At 56.8% G+C, this 20,641-nt stretch overlaps 10 protein-coding genes across 10 annotated transcripts; 6 read left to right on the plus strand and 4 right to left on the minus strand.

The window, feature by feature from the left end:
- The first annotated feature begins 2,497 nt into the window (after positions 1–2,497).
- On the plus strand, positions 2,498–5,191 carry B0I36DRAFT_402681 (uncharacterized protein). The gene is made up of 2 exons (XM_046161736.1): positions 2,498–3,447; positions 3,523–5,191. The coding sequence occupies exons 1-2, from the start codon at positions 2,572–2,574 to the stop codon at positions 4,927–4,929; spliced, it is 2,283 nt and encodes a 760-aa protein (XP_046016293.1). The 5' UTR covers positions 2,498–2,571; the 3' UTR covers positions 4,930–5,191.
- Positions 4,925–5,191, plus strand: B0I36DRAFT_313466 (uncharacterized protein). The gene has a single exon (XM_046152630.1). It carries the CDS (start codon positions 4,951–4,953, stop codon positions 5,110–5,112), a length of 162 nt encoding a protein of 53 aa, XP_046016294.1. The 5' UTR covers positions 4,925–4,950; the 3' UTR covers positions 5,113–5,191.
- Positions 5,192–6,426: 1,235 nt separating this feature from the next.
- On the minus strand, positions 6,427–7,030 carry B0I36DRAFT_345326 (Rpp20 subunit of nuclear RNase MRP and P-domain-containing protein; the record flags this gene model as incomplete). The annotated part of the gene is made up of 2 exons (XM_046156348.1): positions 6,427–6,911; positions 6,982–7,030. The coding sequence occupies 2 exons, from the start codon at positions 7,028–7,030 to the stop codon at positions 6,427–6,429; spliced, it is 534 nt and encodes a 177-aa protein (XP_046016295.1).
- A 396-nt stretch (positions 7,031–7,426) lies between these two features.
- B0I36DRAFT_313468 (RAVE subunit 2/Rogdi) lies at positions 7,427–9,089 on the plus strand. Its single transcript, XM_046152631.1, has 2 exons — positions 7,427–7,633; positions 7,877–9,089. Exons 1-2 carry the CDS (start codon positions 7,565–7,567, stop codon positions 8,972–8,974), a joined length of 1,167 nt encoding a protein of 388 aa, XP_046016296.1. The 5' UTR covers positions 7,427–7,564; the 3' UTR covers positions 8,975–9,089.
- Positions 9,090–9,348: 259 nt separating this feature from the next.
- B0I36DRAFT_358914 (NIPSNAP-domain-containing protein) lies at positions 9,349–10,487 on the minus strand (the record flags this gene model as incomplete). Its single annotated transcript, XM_046158039.1, has 3 exons — positions 9,349–9,833; positions 9,903–10,208; positions 10,298–10,487. The coding sequence occupies 3 exons, from the start codon at positions 10,485–10,487 to the stop codon at positions 9,349–9,351; spliced, it is 981 nt and encodes a 326-aa protein (XP_046016297.1).
- Positions 10,488–11,555: 1,068 nt separating this feature from the next.
- Positions 11,556–12,060, plus strand: B0I36DRAFT_358915 (putative mitochondrial F1F0 ATP synthase subunit Atp18; the record flags this gene model as incomplete). Its single annotated transcript, XM_046158040.1, has 4 exons — positions 11,556–11,604; positions 11,731–11,760; positions 11,852–11,902; positions 12,005–12,060. 4 exons carry the CDS (start codon positions 11,556–11,558, stop codon positions 12,058–12,060), a joined length of 186 nt encoding a protein of 61 aa, XP_046016298.1.
- Positions 12,061–12,972: 912 nt separating this feature from the next.
- Positions 12,973–14,224, plus strand: B0I36DRAFT_380442 (serine hydrolase FSH; the record flags this gene model as incomplete). The annotated part of the gene is made up of 2 exons (XM_046160816.1): positions 12,973–13,063; positions 13,332–14,224. The coding sequence occupies 2 exons, from the start codon at positions 12,973–12,975 to the stop codon at positions 14,222–14,224; spliced, it is 984 nt and encodes a 327-aa protein (XP_046016299.1).
- A 325-nt stretch (positions 14,225–14,549) lies between these two features.
- Positions 14,550–16,231, minus strand: B0I36DRAFT_345330 (26S proteasome non-ATPase regulatory subunit 12; the record flags this gene model as incomplete). The annotated part of the gene is made up of 4 exons (XM_046156349.1): positions 14,550–15,170; positions 15,232–15,951; positions 16,024–16,080; positions 16,148–16,231. 4 exons carry the CDS (start codon positions 16,229–16,231, stop codon positions 14,550–14,552), a joined length of 1,482 nt encoding a protein of 493 aa, XP_046016300.1.
- Positions 16,232–16,610: 379 nt separating this feature from the next.
- Positions 16,611–18,611, minus strand: B0I36DRAFT_313481 (putative COP9 signalosome complex subunit 2). Its single transcript, XM_046152632.1, has 3 exons — positions 18,374–18,611; positions 18,100–18,319; positions 16,611–18,049 (listed from the first exon to the last, which is right to left on the minus strand). The coding sequence occupies exons 1-3, from the start codon at positions 18,412–18,414 to the stop codon at positions 16,850–16,852; spliced, it is 1,461 nt and encodes a 486-aa protein (XP_046016301.1). The 5' UTR covers positions 18,415–18,611; the 3' UTR covers positions 16,611–16,849.
- Positions 18,612–18,833: 222 nt separating this feature from the next.
- B0I36DRAFT_313482 (Pre-mRNA splicing factor-domain-containing protein) lies at positions 18,834–20,377 on the plus strand. The gene has a single exon (XM_046152633.1). The coding sequence runs from the start codon at positions 18,938–18,940 to the stop codon at positions 20,243–20,245; it is 1,308 nt and encodes a 435-aa protein (XP_046016302.1). The 5' UTR covers positions 18,834–18,937; the 3' UTR covers positions 20,246–20,377.
- Positions 20,378–20,641: the final 264 nt, after the last annotated feature.

Below are 20,641 nucleotides of genomic sequence, written 5' to 3' on the forward strand. Positions count from 1 at the left end.
AGTTTCCCGATATGGCATCTCGGCCTTTGCCACCTTTTCAGGTCTCGTCAAAACAAGACTTGGATCTGCCGGGATGTGCGAAAGCCAACTGAGACGTGCGTGGGCGGTGGAGAAAGGGGGGTGCTTGGAAGGAAAAGACATGGATTGGCCCGATTGTGGCACGTTGTGTTGTAATGGCGAGGAGAGGGATATCGAGGATCGTCGTCCCGGCCGCGGAACATGCCTTCTCGGCGCGGCACATGGCGTTGACGTCGAGCGTGGCGTGGCTTGGCGTAACATGGCATGGCGGCGTCGACTGGGGCCTCACAGCCGGGAGCAAGTACTCCGGAGGCTGAAATACTCGGTCATTTCCCAGAGGCTGACAACACCCTGAGCAGCTAACGGCAGAGAAATCCTGCTTTTCTGTCCTTGAGCACCTACGTACTGTGTTGTGTGGCGCTGAGAACTCTTGGTGTGCACCTTGGTGGTCGCCTCCTGAAGGATGACATATACAGGATGGCGTCTGGGTTTCTTGGCCGCATTGTCAATACCGATGCCAGCCCCCCTGCCAGCTTCCTTCCTCCCCTCCCTCCAGTAATCACCGAGATGGGTCTTTCGCTGATCCTCCGCGAGTTGCTGGCCCCATTACTATGAATCATACCCTTGGCCCTGCGCCATCCCACCGATCCCATCCCCCAGTCCACTTCACCTCACCTTGCTCGCACTTCCAGGTAAGCGACATGCTGGCCAGCAGGCGCAGCAGGGCTGCTGTGCTTACTCGCTTGGCCCCCGGTTGGCCCACGAAAGGCCCGAGAAAGGGGTTTCCCAGCGGTTCTTTCTTCATGTGGTGCCAGGGGACCGTACACCGTCAGGCAACACCAGCCAGAAGACGACAGGGAAACGGTCTCTCGTGGACCGGAGGCGGTGGGGTTGGGCAGTCATGGGTGTGCCTCTTATCTGTTCAGATCCCGGCTCGCGTGGGTGAAGCTGGCTCGGAAGTTGCCGACGTGGTGTGTGGGGGCGAGGAGGCCGTTGTCGATGGCCGCACTGGACCGGCCAGGGGTTCGCTTGGGCGCCTGGGCCATCCGGCTCAAGGGTTGGAGACTCTGGGGCCATCGTTCTTCCTTTTGTTTGGCTGTCAAACTCTGGGGTACATATTTGTCGTTCCTGGGGGGGGGGGGGGGGGGACGGGGGACAGGCAGATATGTGGAGAAGCACAAAGCTTCGCCGCTCCAGCCTCCTACTGAATACCGGGATGCTTTGTGATGAACATCCTGCCTTCAGTGACTCAACCGGGAACTTGCCAGAGAGATGAAGAGAAGGGAAAGCCGTAGCCTGGGTTTCTGGCTCTATGGTGCGGTTCAGACCTGCAACAAGAACCCCCGAATTTCTCAAGTGTCAAAATCATCAACATCTTGCGAGTCTCTGATCTGCGCAATAGTCGATCTGATTATCGGCCTAGCATTGGATGCAACTCAAGACGTTCCAAGTCGCCAGGGTTGATTTGTGATATATTGTGCCAATTGTCGTCCAACCAAGAAAGGAAAAGGGGAATCGCCTGGATTGTTGGATTGTCAACTCCGCAACTGATGGATTATCGGTGCCTGACAAATGTACAGCTCATTTAGAGGCCAGTCCTTACTTGGAGAAAAGCCAGCAGCACCTTGGGAGGTGATTTCTTCGCATGCGTACAGTTTGCTCTTGAAGTGGTGACAATGTCCAAGCAACACGGCGGGCTACTGTTAGAAGACTGTGCTTCTTGGCACCTGTTATACCGAGAAAATCGAGCTGGGGCTGTGATGCTTGGGGAACGTCCTCGCGTGTGTCCGGGATACTTGACGCGTGGGTGATCGTCATATGGTTGTCATGGAAGCAGAAACCGACTGCGACAAACAACACCAGCTGCCGCACATGGGGAAGGCCCGCCTATTTCTTATTTATGCGTCGTGACGGAAACCAAACGGATGCTTGATGCTTTTCGCACCTCCCGAACCGACGGCCAAGCTTCGCCGTATCCGCCACGTATCTGCAGCTCAACATGATGGCGCCGCCTAAGCCGACACGCAGAGATCGGTAACCAGAGCAACGCTACACCAGATATCCAAGAGCCACCGCCCAGAGGAAACTGGCAGGCTCCTGCTCTCATTGATGCCTCGTCGATCGTTTGCTCTTCTACTGAGGCATCAAGCCATCAACCCAGGCAGCCCTCTGGCAAGACCCCTACAAATAGAGCCATACTCCTCGCCACCTTTTCCGTTGATCTTCTTCGCTTTTACGAGGTCGGCTCGCTCTGGGAAGCCTCAGACCATCACCCAATTCGTCTCACAATCCCTCCACAATCTCGCCCTCTTTTCATTTTCTTGTTTCGGTCGCGCTGTGGGTATTCGTCACTGTCTCAATAGAGAGTCCTCCTTTAGTACTGACATCCTCCGGCAGGCGTCACATCGCGTCAAAACTGATGAGCAGCGGCTGAAGCTGTCGTCCTACCAACCAAAGAGACAGCCTGAGCAACATCCTGGGCATATATTTTCAAAGCCCTCGCAGCTCTTTGTGGCGCCGCTTGAGCACAAGGCTGCGTCAGAATCAAGAATTATGGCTGATCATACGAAAACCACAAACCATACGGACAGAGTTCCAACAATGCCTACAGCCGCCGCTATTGAAAGGCTCCATCCAGCTCGACAACCCGCTGGTCCTGAAGGTTCCCCGTCAAGCCTCGAATCTCAGGGGTTCTCACGGTCCTTGGGTGCTCAAAGAGCTCAAACTATCACACGGCAATCTATCCCAGCTGAACAATTACAAGCTACAGTCGAAGAGGCAAGAGATGACAACAACCCTCACACGATTATCAGATCCAATCTCAACACCACAGCCGATTCTGTCCACGCCACTCCCCGGATTGCCATGACCACATTGAACACGGCCACGGCTCACCCTCGCACACAGGCGACTGTGCAGCCAGGCGGTGGGTCATCTGCAATTCTTCCTATGCCGGGTCCCCTCACCAGCGCATCAGGAACACTTCACGAGCAGTACATCACACAGCCTTATATACAGCAAGGACTGCCTACCATGATCACCACAGGCTCCAGCTCATTGAACGCAATGGCCACAGCATTCCACCAGCCATACGTATTCGAATCTCCACGAGCTGCTTCCGAGCGCTTTGCTCTACTTTCAAACCTGGCTTTGTCAGGAAGTATTGGACCAGCTGAATACCAGGCCCTCCTCGCAGCACATGGTATCTGGGTGCCACCGGTGCTCCCGGTTCCTGCTCCCCAGGTAGTTCCATCGACCTCGGCCGCGGCTCTGCAAGCCAGTGCTGCTCAAGGCAATGCCCTTCTTGAGCACTCGACTGCTCCGCACCCCATGGGTGTCTTCAATCTTGGAACTCCAGTCGTTCTGCCGAGCTTTGCGAGATCTCGCAGCGGCAGCGCAGTGCCACCGACGATCACTATCCCTGCACTTGTAAGTGACTTTGTCTGCTGCCAACCACGTGATGATGTGAACCGCCTCTCTAACCTGTCGTCTTGAAAAACATAGTTCAACGACACTAGCCAGGAGCAGCAATCCGCGGCGGCGATGCAGCACGGACTTTTGTCTCCAGCACACATAGCTCTCAACAGCCCATTTGTGGCAGGTCATATCCAAGTGCCGCCTACCAGTTCTGGGCAGAGAGCGGCCAGATCGCCTCGGCTTCAGCAGCAGCATGTCACGACCAACGAGCAGCTCAACAGCAATCATTTGCCAGAAGCACTGGCTCGGCTTGCGAGCTCCAGCCCGCTACCTGTGATTGTCACTAGTCCCTCCCCGGGCGTGTGCTCTAGCCAACCCAGTTCGCGGTCCGATGTCTCCAGCAACGCAGCCTGCAGGCCCAGAAGTGACGGGCTGACGCCTCGGACCTTGACACCAGCCCCATCGACCGGCGCTCAGTCTATCCAACAGAGCCCGGCCAACGTCGTGAGCAGCGGCCTACCGAATGCAAATGGGTTTTCGAGCGCCCACCTCTCTCCATACTACAGGCCTGCAGTCCTCCAGGGAGCAGGCAGGTCGTTTTCGAACCAGCACACGGGACCAACATCATCCCTGTTGATGCCCAACTACTCTCTAGGAAGCGCAATGCCACAGGCAGCCGCCACTTCCCCGCGAGCACACAGCCAGCCTCCACGCCACGACCACTCTGCACAGCAGCCAGCCCCCAACCAGCGGTACTCTCACTCCCCTGCCACTGGCATGACGCAGGTCAACTTCACCCATGGCCAGGCAGTCACCCACGGCCCAACCTTCACTCCGATGGAGGGACTGCGCAACCGGGCGTCGGACGACTTGGGCGAGGCCGAACGCAAGAAGTACGACGCCCTGCGGCGCAACCAGCTCGAAGCAACCGGCATGTCAGCCAACTACAAGGGCGACCCGTGGCTGATCAAGAACCGGTCTGCAGACATCCCAGACGAGCAGAACACGGCGCTCTGGATCACGAACCTCCCGCCGGACTGCGACCACCTGGCCCTGCTCTCGTCGGTCCGCGACTGCGGCAAGGTCTACGCGTGCGTCATCAACGCCCCGGTCCGGGGTCAGCACCAGACGGCAGCGTGCAAGCTCGTCTTCTTCGACACGGCCGGCGCGAGGAGGCTCCTGGCCCAGTCCCGCGCGGGCGTGTTCCGGGTGCCCAACAAGGCCCGCACCGAGTTTTACAAGCCGCGCGTCGGGTACAACCGCATCAAGACGAGTTCGTGCGACACCGGCGCCGCCATGCCGCGGGCAGGAGGAATGGGAACCGGCCACAATGGTTGGAACCATGACATGCCGCCTCCCCCTTGTCCTTCGGGCCAGTACCAGTCCCGCTGCCTCCGCATCACGGGCCCGTCCGCGCTCGTCAACGAGGCTCACCTGATGCGCTTCTTCAAGGCCAAGTTCCAGTTCCAGCTCGAGTGTGTGCGCACGTTGTAGGACGACGGCGCCGACGCGCAGATGGAGTGGCGCTTTGGCAGCTTCCGGTGCCAGTGCGAGTCCGCCCGGCAGGCCATTGCCCGCGAGCGCAAGAACGACAAGATGACCGCGGCCGAGAGGGAGCAGTGGGAGGGCATCCTCGTAGAGTTCTCAAAGGATCCATGTGCTCCAAACGACCAGTAGTCCATGTGATCGTGTCGTCATCCTCGCGCCCTGGCTCCTGGCTACTCTCAGGCGTCGGGGGGAGTGAGTCGACCGGCTGACATTCACGGTGTTGAACAGAGAGAATCCTACAGGCAACAGTCACCTGTCCCAGCTCCTCGGGGGCCTTTCGAGCACTGCAAACCATGATTGGCTTGTGAAAGTTTCTGCGCCTGCCAATCCTTGAGGGATCCAAGTTGCGCATGTCAGCCATTGGGAAAAAATATGACGCAAGAAGGGTTGTTGAGGGTGAGATCGATACGATGTTCTTCACAATGTCTTCGAATAGTCTGTTCTCTGCAAGGAAACGCGATCTCTTGAGAGAAGCAGTCAAAAGGAGCACAGGATATTTTGCATCTTTGGCTTACCCGCTGAAAAGCTTCCAATGTGTTGGAAAAGGTGCTTACAGGAAATGAGAATGAGGTTTTGTAGGGTGGTAATTTGAGATTGCGTTTGGTTCTGTTTGTACCTGGCTGGCGGGTATCATGATTTTCTCGGCAGCTACATACCTAATTACGGATACACAATGAGGGTGCCGAGAACGACATTGAAGTAGTTGCCAAGTCTTTATGGAGTGCTCGCTAATCTGAGCTTCGCAGGGCATGCGGAGCAGCCTCGTGGCGCGCATCGCGACATCATTCCCATGGCTCGACCCCGTCACGCCGTATTTGTAGCAGCCTTGCAAGTCCTTTTATGCCTTTCCCGTCTGTGGCCATATAGTCCCAGCTGATGCCCTGCCCTTTCATAAGCAGTACAAGTCCAGTGATTAACAGCCTGGAATCATGCACTAGGCATGCCGTTATGGCAGTCTGACCATCGGTGCTTTTAGTCGTCTGAAAATCCGACGGCCAGAAGAATAGTCCTGATGCGGCTTGGTACGGGGGATCTGTGACCATACTGCTGCTTGAAGTGCGCCAACCAAACTGAGGGGAGGATAATTTGAGGCTTCCCTGATCTCGTGTACCACAAAACGCTGGCAATTTGCAACATTTCGATAGACGATTTGATGGGTAGGGGCGAAAGCCCACCGATGTCCGGTCGACGGTTGTCTGATTCCGGATATCCATCTGCATCTTGATAATAGAAGCGGGTAGCCTGCACGTGCCCTTCGCACGAGTTCGACTGTGTCTCCAGACGACCCCATGTGCGATTGGCATGGCCGTTGGTTGGTCCCACGACTTGCTGATCTGGGCTGACGCCGACGGAGCAGGCCTGGCTCAAGTGGTACTGGCCCGAGCCAAAGCCACAATGACAGGCTCTGCGCGGTCGTCGCGAAGAGAGCGAGCTCGGCGCTTTTCATTTGAGCTTGATCGAGACCTCCAGCGCACTGAGCATCCGCAACCTGGTATCGCCCTGGAAGCCCTCCTCCTCCTCGTCACCCTCGGCGACAACATCGTCGATGGCGCCAATGGTCGTCGTGCGCAGCCGCACGACGCAGTCCTTTTGCTTCTGAAAGAAACCGGCGACCACGACCACCTTCTCGATCGCGCGGCCCGTGCCCAGGACCAGGACCTCGCCAGAAGACTCGACCCCAATCCCGCTGTCCCCGGCGTGGCGCTGGATGGCGCGCACCCGCTCGTCGAGGGAGGCGTGCTTGCGGCTGGCGAGCCTGTTGGCGAAGACGGACGTCGAGGAGGACGCCTGGCGCAGGTTCTTGTCCAGCTGCTTGCGCACGCGGGCGGTGATGGAGCGGAAGGGCGTCTTGGGGCTCACGTGGATGCGGTGGACGCTGCGCGTCGAGGCCGTGTGTTCTGGAAGCATGCGCTTTCTCAGAGTGGTACCTGTGTGCCCATGTCAGCATCGAGAACGTTGTCTTTGGGAGTTGCAGATCTTGTGTGAGAAAGTGTCTACCTTGAGGCAGCGGTGGCAGTTTGGAGATGCCATCGCTGGATGTATCCATGGCCTCGCCTAGTGTAGGCACCGACATTCTTTTCTGTGGTGCTTCTAATACGTTGTATAAGACGCAGAGTCTATGGAAGAGCAGGCATCAAAAGACAGCAGCGCTTTTCCTGCAGGACACGCCCCAGGATCTGCGGCTGGCGAGTGAAGCAGGCAGACACTTTGAGGCAATGCCAACAACGATTTGAAAGGTGGTACCTGAGCTTTGCGATGTCAAAAGACTCTTTAGGCGCAGTGGAGCTGGAAAGAGCCGGCGAGTTGGCGTGACTGCCACCTCTAAGGTAAAGGACGCTAGTGTTAGTACTAGGTGTGGGTCCTGCCGGCCCCAGGCACTGCTCCTGAGGGCGGGCAGATGACGCTGCCTGTCACTGGAGCTGTCCCCAGAAACCTTGTATGCGCTTGCACTCTGCCGACGAACGACATGATGGCCGTCTTGTTGCCCACCACTGTCATGATCTGAAATATGGCTGCCTGTCTGCACCTGGCCCACAAGCTCCATTGACCTATAATCTGGCCTTGCCAGCCTTGCCCCATCATGTCTGTCGAGATCTGGCCTCCAGCAGCGTCGCCAGAGCAGCTTAAAGCGGACCAGGATGCCGCAGAGGTATGTTGACAGCAAGAGCATGAGACGTGCCACCGCACTGCCCGCCTCCTGCCCGCCATGATGCTCCTTGACGACGACGACTTTGTCCTGATCGAGTCCTTCCGTGTGCCGGCTTTCACTCTGCCCGTCCGGCACACCATCAAACCCACCCCCAAGCCCCTCCGTCGGCATCACTGCCAACGACGTCGTCCGTCTTCAGCCTCGGCTCTCTCAAGCTCACAGCAGCTGATCCTCCGCGTCCAGGCTCGCGAGCTCGAATGGCTCCTCTCGTCTCTCCGCTCTACTCTGAAGTCGCTCAAGAACGAGCTGGAGAACTGCTATGCGCTCTTAGCCCCAGTAGAGCCCGGCTCGACCCTTGTCCTGACCACGCCACGGCATGAGGCAGTCAAGGGTACCATCACCAGAGTCGGTACCCGCATCACCCGGGCCGCCATAAACCTGCGCCTCAAGACCCTCCCGCCTCAGATCCTCACCCTGTCCAACTCTGCCAACGCCTCCGGCGCTGGCGCCGGCAAGGCCGATGACCTAGACGGCGGCATCTACCTCCAGCCCCTGGTCGACCTCAACACCCTGCTCTCAGAGTCCGTCGACCTCCTCACGCTCTGCGTCAGCGAGTCCGCGCCGACCACAGCACCCACTACCACCTCCCCTTCCTCCGCTAGCGCAGCAGGCCCGACTTCAAAGCGGGCAAAGGTGGTGCCCTCGGCATCAGCGGCCGACTTCCTGTCCAGCCAGCTGCGCCAGCTGGCGCAGAACCTCGCCGAGGCCACGGCCATCCTCAAGGGCGCTCCGGACCCGGACCAGCGCTGGACCTCGCAGTCCGTGTCCCTGTCGCACTTTGCCGCGCCGCGCTCCCAGAGCATCAGCTTCTACCTCACCGTCCAGGACGCCAGCATCATCCTGTACCTGCGCGCCCTGGAGCCCGCCGACGCCCCGATGAACTTTGGCGCCAAGCTCGCCTTCGCCATCGGCACGGCCCGCCGCCTCGAGCACGACGAGGCGGAAAAGGTGTTCTGGTATGTCTGTGACCAGGAGTCGAGACCCGACGGGTCGCCCAGCGATGGAGGGAGTAGCGGCGGCGGCGGCAGCGGCGGCGGTAGTGGTGGTGTTGGTGGTGGGAATGGCAGTGCTGGTGCTGGTGCTGCCGCAGCAAGATCCACGGGACTCAAGAGGCAGCAGACCCGCGACAAGGTCGACGTGTACGTCCGGGAGAAAGTCAAGGTCGAAAGCGCTGATCCGAGCTTGCTTGCCATGTCCACAAAGCTGTCGGCACTTGCGAACACGCTTGCGCTTGCTCGGAGGAATCTGGCTGCCGTGATGGGCGAGGACCTTGATGTATAGCTATCAGAGTTGCAGGTGGGCAATAATGAGTGCAACACACCTCGTTGATGTCTCCAGCATTAAAAAAGCAAGACTGCCACGTGCCATTTATATCACAATGACTATTCCTCACATCGGGCGGTGCAAACTTGCTGTGACATTCAATGCTACAATAGACCCGGAACTGCGATAAACCACAAACTGGACGATCCGATGTGATGCTCACGACCAATGCTCGATATGGGGCACCTTCCTTGTCATACGTTTCTTCCACTCCAAACTCGAGTTTAGTTTTTCCCAGAAGCCATGACGGAGGAAACCTGTTTATCGTGACCTGTGAGCCCTGTACAATATGACAGAATTCGGTTTCAGATTTCATTCTGGCAGACTACCGCCTAGGAGACTGGTGACCAGGGCATAGGCACAAGCACGCGTGACTTCATTGTCTGGATCAGCGGCACAGTCTTGTGAACCGTCTCTGCCCAGCCCTCCTGCTTCCAGCTCTGTTCACGCCGGACCTTGCGCTCCTCGAGGTTGGCAAACTGCCAGAGGTGGTGGACCGTGTTGAGATCGCCAATCTGGACGAACCAGGCACCGACGCCCTCCATGACCTCGCGCCGGGCCTTGAGACCTCGCCGCCAGTGGTGTTCCCATTCCAGGAGATTGCCTGGGTGCAACGTATACGAGCGCAGTTCAAAGACGCCACCGAGCTTCCGAGGAGCTGTGGTGGGCCAGAAGGAGAACTCCTGCATGATGGATGAGTGCTTGGACTTGATGAGCTTCTTCAGCTTCCTGTCGAACTCGGGAAAGTCCGGGTGGTTGGAAATTGAGTGGAGCGACTGGTGGTAACCCTCGTAGCGTTGGTATTCCCAGATATGCACTATCAGGCAAGGAGCGTGTTAGCAGACGGAGCTTGATCTCTTTTTCGGCAATTTCACAATATGCTCACCAAAGGTGTCACAGTCTCCCACTTCGGTGCGCCAGCTGCCAACGAGGTTGACCTTGTTCTCTTCCATGGACGCCATCCGCGGATACCAGTTGCCCACAAGCTCTGCGTACTCCTCAACCTTGTCGGGAAGCACTTCGTGGAAGACGATTGAATGGACATATTTGCCTCGTGCGAGAACCGCCGAGAAACTGGCTTCGATCTGGGCATCGAGCTCGCGGCCCTCCTTTGTGCCGTAGATGAGGTTGCTGATGAGGCCGTCTGGCCGTTCGGGCTGGTTCTTCTTGGCCGCAATTTTGGCGCGGTGTTCTGTTTTTTTAAGATTACATGAGTGAGCAGTGAAGTCATGTGGGTAGCTGTGAAGGGGTGGCGGTGTCGCCCTCAGCGGTGAGATGTACCTTCTTCTCGACGCTGCTCCGCCTTGATGAGATGCTCCCGGAACTCCTTTTGCTTGGCCTTGAACTCCTCGACTCCGTCATGTTTGATGTCGGCCAGGGCGGGAAGCTTCTGCTGCGCAGTGGTCGCTGTGAAAGCCCGCACGCCACGGGGCGCGACTGTCGCCGCTCGGGAAATGCCACGGGACAGCATTGCGGCGAATGGCAGGCGTGGGACTATCAGCTAGTATGTTGATTGTAGGGCTCGGCAGAGGTCTGCGTGTCGCCAGGGACAGCGGAAGTCGATTGTGCCGCTGATGGAGAGAGCTCTCTGGGGCGTGAGCTCGATGAGTAGTGTATTGTGAGGGTGCTGACGGGGAGAAACAGAGCCTGGAAGGTTTAAAGCTGCTTGGAAGCGTACAGGGAATTGTGTCTCATATGCCGTGGCGGAAGTGTGCGTGTGGACGAGAAGATTGAAGCAGCAAGAGTTTGAGGAGGAGGAAGGAGAGGGCCCTGACTGTGCGGAGGCGCGCAGCAGCTGCCCGCTTCCAGTTGGAGCTGTCGTGCATCTCGACAAACGGGGGTGCTCCCTCCTGGAGCTCTCCAGACTGCGCATCGTGATTGGCTCCCCCGCATTGTGAGGCACCTGGTGCTAGCCTGGAGCGATCCCCTACCCCAGTCTATTCGACTTTGTGCTTGCTCGAGAAGCTTGTTTGACCACACGTTTGTTGGGCGGTGGCGCAATGCTTGGTTCTGCTCGCACGGCTCAGCAGCTCCTGGCGTCCCAGTCCAATGCTATCTACAATATGCTCACCAGTGCAGCCATTGCAAGTGGTGAAAGTCACGGAGCCGCAGTGGACAGACAGGGCATTGTGCATCTTACGCAGTACAACTGTGGATCGAGGGGTCTGGGCCCAATATGATGTCACTTGCTTTGCCTCAAGGGCGATTGTCGAAACGCAGTCACCAGGTCCTGACCTGTTACACCCTGCGCATGCCGGGTAGCCTGGGTTGAGTTGCCTTCCAGGAACGCACGGTTGTGGCTAGTGCTAGAAGTTCAGCCACATCTGTGGCGCAAATCACCTACCCGAGCCTGTCAGCACATGATTGGCTGTATTGGAAGCAGGTGGGCCTCCAACTGTCTCCGCTTCGTCGGAAGAGCTCGTTGACCATCGAAAAGCGCTCGTCCGGAGGAACATCACCACAAGACTTCATCACCATCCCCGACGCTTCTACCGCAACCACACCCCCCCGCGGCACTCCATATCTCACCATCGTCACAATGGCTTGGTTCGGCATCACCCCTCTCAAGAAGTTCCCGACGCCCGTCTGTACGTTACCCCTCGAGCGCGCGCACCCGATATTTGCCGGCCAGCCGACCAACCCACGCATGCTTTGCGACACTGCGACTTTCCCGCCCTCGATGATCATTTATGCTGACAATGTTGTTATCCTAGTGCGGCCTCTCGCTCCCTTCTTCGCTGCCGGTACGACTTGATCCCGCTCGCGCGAGCTAACGCCAATCCCCTGGCCGCCACTTTCCGGTGCCCCGCGCCTGTACTGATCCGAGCATTATAGGTGCCATCATCTTCTACGGTGTCAACTCCGCCCAGAACGCCATGATGAAGTGTATGTTGTGCCTGAGCTCCGACCATTGATGCTGCAGTTATCATAGGCATACAGAAACCGGCCTCTAGATCATATCAGAACTGACCTGGGTTTATGGAACAGCCGACGAGTGGAAGAACGACCCTCGCAACCCCAACGCCAAGTCTGGCGGCCACTAAATGCGACCTGTCTCGACTTTACACGTGCTTCTACATGAAAGGATTAGTGCAAGGACGTACCATTCGGCGGCTTGCCGAATTGCCAGTGCGGAACGTCTAGAAACAGCAGCGTCCGCTCGAACTATTCATCACTCGGAACCACCATCGGGGAGATATGGGGAAGCAACAGAGAAGGTGGATTGTACCATAGACCTGCGCCTCGCAACAGAGAATTGAGATTCACGCAGATGTTCGATTTATGCCAAGATACCTTTCATATGTGTATCGGCTTGAAGCACCCAGCACCGTGACTGATTACGGCTGCAGCATCCTACGTGACGTCTACATGGAAAGACTCCCTGGCGAGACAATGAAGCTAGTGACGGTACCATTTCTTTTTAGGTCGGCAGCCGGCTTGCTCATGATGTTCAGGCTCATAGCGAGGGCAATTGAGCATGTAGCACGAAAAGGTGCTGAGATTTGGAACTCTTGAAAGCAATACCAGTTCACCACAATATGATGTATAACTCGAAAGGCACCCGTAATGTGCAAACTGCTCAAGACATCCTCGAATCAATCGCATTGCGTGACATACCGTCTTGAGAACCGCACAAGGGGTCGAGAGTGCAGGAAACGGGCCCGCCGGCCGTCCAGTGACTCTACCGGCAACGGCCCCCACTCGCTGACTTCACCTCCGACAGCCCGCTGGCCACTTATCACAACAACAGCAATCCCCTCTGTGGTCACTCATGAGACAGTACCGTGGCGCAGTGCTTCTCGCATAATCGTGCTAGGCTTTAAATGCGTACTGCTCTCCGCCCATCTACCCAGTCGTCAAGAATCCACTCGACACTCTTGCGCTCTGCACTTACTCGACATCTTGGCTTCAGCTTTGTTAGACGTGGGTGCTGGGAGTACTGCTCGAGCGCAGCCATGTCAACCACAACCAGCGGCGCGGCGACGCCAAAGTCGACCGGTAGCACAGGCAGCGGCAAGAAGAAGATGAGGATCCTCATGCTCCACGGTAGGTAGTCTGGGCGTGCTCGGCCTCCACCATCCCAGTCTCTTCTGGTCTTTCTACACCCTGACTTTGTCTTTATTCTCTGTGCATGTAGCGCAAGATTCATATAAGCCGTGGTCTCCTCCCTTCATTCCCGATTATAAACAGCTACTACCCTCACGGCACCTTAAAACACTGACTCTACGCTCAAACAATGTTTCGCCCCCCTTCATCCCATTCCCAGCATTGGAGAAAAACGGGCAACTAACATATTCCCCCGTGTATTATGAAGGCTTCACCCAAAGCGGTCCCTTGTTCGACAGCAAGACCAAGGCCCTGACAAAGTTCATCACCAAGACGCTCTCGGCGCCCAAGGCAGCCGGCGGCCTCGGCGTAGAGCCAGTCTTCATCTATCCGACGGGCCCGCACCGGCTGCGGCCGCGGGACATCCCCGGCTTCGTCCCGTCCTCCGAGAACGCCGACTCGGATGACGACGACGACTCGTCCGACGCGTGGGCTTGGTTCCGCAAGAACGAAGTCAACGGGACGTACCGGGGCTTCGAGGCCGGGATGCGCACCGTTGCCGAGGCCATCCGGTCCTCGACCACCGGCAGTGATGGACAAGACATTGGTGGAGACGAGGACGACGACGCTGCCCGCATCGACGGAGTCATAGGCTTCTCTCAGGGCGCCTGCTTCGCCTCGCTCATCGCCGCGGCCCTCGAGACATCATCATCGTCATCATCATCATCGCCACCAATCCGGCCGCCGCCAGACCCCGAAACCGTCCCGTCCCCCTCTGCCGAGACCCCCCTCGGCGAAAGGGCAGACTGGTCCTGGCTGCCCGCCCTCTGCGAGGCCAACAACTCGCACCCGCTCAAGTTCGCCGTCATCTACAGCGGCTTCTACACGCCCGTCCCGGGGCTCCAGTGGCTGCTCGAGAACCCGCCCATCCAGACGCCCACGGCCCACTTCATCGGCAGCCTCGACACCGTCGTCGACGAGTCGCGCTCCCAAGCGCTCGTCGAGCGCTGCGCGGACGCAAAGGTCTTTGTGCACCCCGGTGGGCACTATGTTCCCGTCGCCAAGCAATGGAGCATGGCGCTGGTCGGGTATATCAAGGAGGCATATGAGAAGGCGGAGAAGGGAAAGGGTGTGGCGGGCGAGGATGATGTCAAGGGGTAAGGTTGCCGGTCTCAATTTTTTTTGGGCCTCTTTGTTTATGCTTGCTGTCTTGCGTAGACTGACTCGGTCTTACGGCTGCCAGCTTTTCGTCGCGAATGTAGAGGAGATCAACGTTCAACCATAGACATAAAGCGCACGTCACCAATCTAGAGTCTAGAATCTAGGATTCATGAGCCTGCCTGGAGCTCCTAGTTCATGAAAGAAATTGTGGCTCTGCACTTTTCGGCTGACATGAAGCCTTTTGACGTTCTCTATTCAGTACTCTGGGCCAGACACGAGCTGTATGTTTCAAGGTGCCGGGTTTTCATAACACGATATGGCGACTCTATGCCTTCTTCTTGGTCTTCTTGTCCGCCTTTCCACCCTTCGCTGTCGGTTGAATGCGCGCCATCATCTCCTCTTTGGTGATGAGGTGGTCTACCCGCTCTAACAGACCAAGAAGGCTCTTCATGTTGTGGCTCCACTCGTTCAGTGTGTCATCGACATCTGTGGGCTTGGCAAAGTTGACCAGTTTCGCTGGCCGATCGATCCTCGCCCAAACGGTCTTTGAGCATACTAGCTCGCTGATGTACTTCTCCGTCTCATCCTCGGTGAGATCCAACAGCTGCGTCAGACGCTTCATGCCGATCCGCGTGTAGTACTTGGCAATCACGCGAACGTTGTGCTCAATAACACGCTTGCGCAGATCCTGCCAGCGCTTAAAGGCTTTCTCGTCTCCAGACTCACCCTCCTGCCGGTCGAAAACATCCGTGCTGCAGAGATGCGGCCCGAATGTCCTCGCGACCTCGGGCCAGCGCATGAGCTCGTGCACGGTAAAGAGCTTCAGAAGCTGAGCATCGATGGGGACCTGGCTGTTGCGGGTGTCGCGAAGGACGCGCTGCAGCAGATCATGCTGCTCGTTGTCGTGTGGTGCGAGGATAACGAACCAGATGATGCGTTGGAGGACCTGCCATTATTAGCCAGAGTTCAGCTGCTGCTGCGCAGGAGCGGTGGAAATGACAACTTACAGGCTGGAGTTTCGCAGGATCTTCCTCGACTGCTTCCGTGTCCAGGACTTGCCGGTAGTGCTTGCATACATCCAGGTACTTGTCCTCATGCTTTGCCAGCAGGATTTGTTGCTGATAATACCGTAGCTTGAGGTCGGTCGTGTCGTCCTCCTTCTCCTCGGGTACATCCTCGCCCTTTTTGCGCTTCTCTTCCCGTGCCTTCTCCTCCTTGGCCAACTGCTCGGGCGTCTTCTTTGGCTTTCGGGCGAGGTATCTTGTGCTGATCTTGCGTGCAAGGATGGAAGCCTGCGTCCAGTCGTCGTTCTCAATGCAGAGCGCAACCTGAGCAAGGATAAACTCGGTCTTTTCTCGTCTGTCCATCGAGCCAAACGTCTCGACCTGCAGCTCACACAGAATGTCCATCGCCGCCTTCAGGTCGCCTTGTTGCTTCTTGATGTCGGACAGGATCTTGGTCACGCGGGCACGTTCGACCTCGACAAAGATCTTGCCTTCAGTAACGGTCCGCAATGTCTCGATGACTGTGAGCTTGGTGTCGAGGTCGGGAGTGCTGTCGAGGAAGCCCATGACGGTCTGAACCATCCGCGTGATGGCCTGCTTGAGCTGGCCATGCTTCTTGGACAGGATGAGAACCTGGTCGTTGAGTAGACTCCAGTTGCCGGCATCCTTGGCGATTGTGACTATCGTGATGAGTGTTTTCGATAAAGATGCGAGATCTGAGGCCTGTTGCACATTTGAGTCAGTTGGCTGGAAACTTGGTGCACGGCTCAGAAGGGGAAACACGGTTTAATTTACCTGGCGGGTTTGCTTCTCGAGGACGGACAGCTTCTCAATAGCGGCATTGATGTCGGTCTGGCATTCTCTCAAGGTTAGCGGTTGCGCGCAGAGAGATACGAGACCTGCAGCAGCAGTCACAAACCTTGGCAAGCTGCTCGGCTTCGGGGATGATCTTCTCAGCCTCCTTGCTGAAGTCCTTCTCCGGCTTCAGCGCTGCGTCCGCCATGATGACCGCGGGGTGAGAGGGTGTGGTTGAGTGTGATGACGGTTGGTAGTTGCAGGCACTCGCGAGAACTGGCGCCGGGTACTACGAGCAGTACAGGGTTGATGAGCTCCGACGTCGAGCGGAAGAGGTGGGCAGGTGTCGTCGTCGTTGATGCTTGCTCGGGCGGCTGGTGGGGAGGTGTAGGTAGTGTAGCTTCCACCCACAGGCGCCTTGTGCAGCTCGAGTACGCCATGCACCACTCATGCCAGCCCACCAAATGACGAGGCGACGACAGCTCGCGCTGCCTGATGCGGCGGGTCTCGTTGGCCCATGCTCAACCGCGACTTTCCTAGAAGACCCACTTTCAGTCTCAACCTCATATGAGCAAGGACGAAGACTCCTCTAATACAACAAATACACAACTGACAAATGGCACGCAGATTGAATCTTTTTATTTAATTCACCGCTGTGCTTGTCTGGATCTCTGATTATGTAAGGTTCTATGTGGAATTTCCACCAAATCTCATGCCTAGCGCTGTGGTATTTTGACGTGCAATAATGAAGTTGCCAGTTTGTTGGACGCCACGAGTGAGACTTGGGCTCCGCATGCCATGTCTTTTGTTAGTCCCCGGTGTATGATCATGCTGCGAAGAAGCCCTTCTTCTTCCCCCTCGCTTGTCGGGGCCGTCCAGGCATATCTCCAGAGAACATGGGCAGCATCGTCGCCTCGTCGAGCTGTGCATGCTGCTCCGTCACCTTGAAGCCCTCGGCCTCTTTGAAGATGGTGGCGTACAGGCCAGCTAGTGCGTTCGACCAAGATTCGAGAGCCTGCACTCTTTCAGCGTCGCCGTCAGACTCAATCTCAAGTGTTCCGGCCTGCTGGTCGATCTTGCCTCTGATCTTGCCATCGACGATCAGATAGCCGAGGATATCTTGCACCTCGGCATCGGTGATGTTGAGCTGCCGCGCAATCCATGCCAGCTGCATCCTGGTGTATGGTGCGATAAGCTTGACGACAGCCTTCGTCCGCATGTTGCGAGTGACTTCGTCAATGTTCTCCGCAATAAAGGGGTCTGCCAGAATGTCCTGGTTCTTGCTCAGTACTGACGCGTACTTGTGCATGTCGTCACGCTGATAGGCATCGACCAGCTCTGTCATGGCCGCGATGCGAGGGTCATTGCGGTATGGCTTCGTCTCTTGAGAGTCAAACGGGTTGATGTCAGACTTCATGAGCATGGTGGTGAGAAGAAGGTACTTCAGAACCTGGATTCTCTGCAATGAGCCGGCCTCGTCGTAGTTGCGAAAGGATTCGAAGAAGTCACTCTGAGCATCCTTCCAGTTCTCCTCGCTCATGTGCATCTTGCCACCGCACTCCCTGATGATTCCCATAATCTTGGGATGAGGCACCGCAGACCGGACCTTAAGCGCTCGTTGGTACAGAACTTTGAGCTGTTTGTTGTTCCGTGTCTCCGCATACATCTGGATCTCAAGCGCGTAGATCTCGAGCGAGTATGTGCCCTTGCTGGGGTCGTCTGTGCCATCTTCCCGCTGGCAGGCTTTCTGCAGCTCACGCAACTTCTTTGTGACTGGCGCATAGTCCTTCCGGTCCAACATGAGCTTTGCGAGCTTTATGTTCGTCTTGAGCCATAGTCTCTCGTTGTTCGTGCTCTGAAAGCAGTTCAATGTCAAAGAGTAGAATTGCTCCAGACACTTCTGAGCCTCCTCGTTCTCGGACTCCTTCTCGATAAAGTCGAGCATGTTGTTGATCGACTTTTCGGAGTAGTTGCGGGTTACTGCTGACTTGACATAGGTGAGGAGTTCTGTATAGTGTTCGACGGCCTGGAACATCCGTCAGCTAGAGTAATCGGGAGAAGCTCGATGGCACCGACCTTGTCATATCGGCAGAGCTTGAATTCCAGCTTTATCGCTTGTTTCAAGCCCTTGAAGCCCCAGTCTCCCTTCTCCGGCTCCAGACCAGGTATGCTGAGGAACTCGTCTATGGCTTCCTCTGGCTCGCTCGACTTCATCTGCTTGGCATTGTAGTATTTGTTCTCGATGTCGACATCGCCCGAGTCCTCATCGTCGTCATCCTCGTACTCGAAGTCATACCTGGACAGAAGTTAGTGCCAGAGTACTCGACCAGGGCCAAACATGAGTACATACTGCTCCTCATCCGACTCTTGCATAAAGTCGTCGTCCGACATCGTGGCGAGAGCGAGAGGTGGGGCAAGCGTTGCCTCTTCTTGTCGTTGGTGCTCGATGGGATTATGAAGTTGACCTATTAATGCAGAACGAGAAATCGGAGTGTAATGACGATGCTTGGCGCTTGCCCAAGATTTGAAGACCAATTATGCAGTGATCGCTTCGTGAATGGACCTATACGGGGACCTGATCACTTGTCTCAAGGCTGCCACGACATAGGCGGGGAGCAGCGTCACCTTTAGCTGCTATCTTATCGGAGCTTAGGAGCGGCCCCACCATGGTGCAAGGGTTCGGCGAACAATGCGGAGACCAAAGACTGTGCAAACCTGGACATAAGCACTGTCCTGCACACTGTAGCGCCCAGCCTCTCCGGTTTTAGGCAAGTCTGCCAGGGTGGTGGCGATTCCTCATCCGCGCCTCTTATCCTTATCTGCCAACCTTCATCCTACAACTTATCCAGAGACATCGCAGTTTCGAATCCTCGAGGCAGCCAACGACGACAAATACCATTCGACTGCCTTCACGATGGGCAACAACCTCTTGCTCAAGAAGTCATGGCACCCGGGCCTGATGAAGAATCAGGACCGGGTGTGGCAGGAGGAGAAAAAGGCCCTGGAGGAGCGCAAGAAGACGGAGGCGCGACTGCAGGAAATCAAGGAGGAGCGCGCCAAGGAGGATCTCCAACGGCAGCTCGAGGCCGCGGGCGCGAAGCCGAAACTCGACAAGGTGGACTGGATGTACCAGGGCCCTTCCGACGGCCAGGGCGACAGCCATGAGCTCGAGGCGTTCCTCCTCGGCAAGCGCAGAATCGACAGCGTCCTCACGCGCAACGACGGCACGGAGAACCTCAAGAAGAACGCCGGCGAGCAGAGCTTCATGGCCCTGCAGAACGCCAACACCGAGCGAGACACGCAGGCCAAGATCCGCGAAGACCCCATGCTGGCCATGAAGAAGGCGGAGCAGGCGGCGTACGAGAGCATGATGAACGACCCCATCCGCCGGCGACAGCTTCTCGCAACAATGGGAAAGTCCGACCCGAAGGAATCGTCGTCGTCCAGAAAGAAGGACGATCGCCATCACTCGCGCAGGCACAGACACCGGTCGCGGTCGGGAGAGCGGCATCATCGTCACGGGGAGCGCAGCGGTCGGCGACACCACAGGCGCTCAGACTCCACCAGCGATCGGGAAGACTCGAGAGAAAGGCGCCCACGGCGACACCGATCCAGGTCACCCGAAGAGAAGAACGATCGCGATCGTGCGGATTCGAGGCGCAGAGAGGGTCGACCAGAAGGCTCCCACCACCGGCGGCGGCGGTCCACTTCAGGCGACCGAGCCCCACGCAGAGATTCTGAGCGAGATACAGACAGGCGGCGAGATCGTTCAAGAAGTCCCCGGGGCGACAGATCAAAAGATGGCAGCTACAGGCGGAGGCACGACTATTCACCGGAGCCACCACGCGACCGTAGAGAGAGAGACGACCGCGACAGCCACGACAAGGCCAAGAGATATGATAGAAACGGCCGAGACTACCGCGACCAGCGACGAGGCCCGCTGACTCAGGACCGGGGAGGTTTCCGGAATAATGGCAGTCATAGCGGCAATGCCGGCGACAAGGATAATGATGAGGAAGAACGCGCCCGCAAGCTCGCCGCGATGCAGGCCGCAGCCTCAGACCTTGATCGCGACCGCGAGTCGCGCCTCGCTGCGCTTGCGCAGAAAGAGCAGCAAGAGCGGGAGGCCGACGACAAGGCGCGCGAGCATTCGAACAAATTTGGTGCTGGAGATCGTGACTTTGCAAATGGTTTGCGGAGAAAGCAGCTCGGATTGTCGTGAGGATATAGGTAAAGATCAGTCGGCCCGGGCTGAAGCAGACATCATTCATTGTGCACTAGCGTTTCCATTTCTGTGTAGCTATAAGGTTTCTGCATAGGCCTGAAAATGATTATCAAGGATTTCAGTTTCCATTTCCTCAAACTTTGCCATGTCTTAGATACTGACGAGACATCCCACGCTTCACGCCGTGCATATGCATTCGTGCTGATCCACTTTTTCTCGGAGTTCAGGGTCCTTGTTTTGACGATCACACGTCACCTGCGCAACCCTATTGTGATAGTGGTACTATACATGAATGACATCTTCACAAGAGAGATCCTCGAGGGTGTACTTGAATTTTTGATTTTAAAAACATTAGTGAGGGTATATATACAAGCTATGTGTGAGGAGGTATCA

Source organism: Microdochium trichocladiopsis (assembly GCF_020744255.1).
Source record: "Microdochium trichocladiopsis strain MPI-CAGE-CH-0230 chromosome Unknown B0I36scaffold_2, whole genome shotgun sequence".
Taxonomy (NCBI): domain Eukaryota; kingdom Fungi; phylum Ascomycota; class Sordariomycetes; order Xylariales; family Microdochiaceae; genus Microdochium; species Microdochium trichocladiopsis.

Bases quoted from the DNA above. Each gene is read 5' to 3' on its own strand.
- B0I36DRAFT_402681 (XM_046161736.1), top strand. From the start codon at position 2,572: ATGGCTGATCATACGAAAACCACAAACCATACGGACAGAGTTCCAACA. The intron at 3,448-3,522 runs GTAAGTGACTTT...TGAAAAACATAG, and splicing joins CGATCACTATCCCTGCACTT to TTCAACGACACTAGCCAGGA.
- B0I36DRAFT_313466 (XM_046152630.1), top strand. From the start codon at position 4,951: ATGGAGTGGCGCTTTGGCAGCTTCCGGTGCCAGTGCGAGTCCGCCCGG.
- B0I36DRAFT_313468 (XM_046152631.1), top strand. From the start codon at position 7,565: ATGTCTGTCGAGATCTGGCCTCCAGCAGCGTCGCCAGAGCAGCTTAAA. The intron at 7,634-7,876 runs GTATGTTGACAG...CTCCGCGTCCAG, and splicing joins CGGACCAGGATGCCGCAGAG to GCTCGCGAGCTCGAATGGCT.
- B0I36DRAFT_313481 (XM_046152632.1), bottom strand. From the start codon at position 18,414: ATGTCGGACGACGACTTTATGCAAGAGTCGGATGAGGAGCA. The intron at 18,320-18,373 runs GTATGTACTCAT...ACTTCTGTCCAG, and splicing joins CAAGAGTCGGATGAGGAGCA to GTATGACTTCGAGTACGAGG. The intron at 18,050-18,099 runs GTCGGTGCCATC...CGGATGTTCCAG, and splicing joins AGCTCTGCCGATATGACAAG to GCCGTCGAACACTATACAGA.
- B0I36DRAFT_313482 (XM_046152633.1), top strand. From the start codon at position 18,938: ATGGGCAACAACCTCTTGCTCAAGAAGTCATGGCACCCGGGCCTGATG.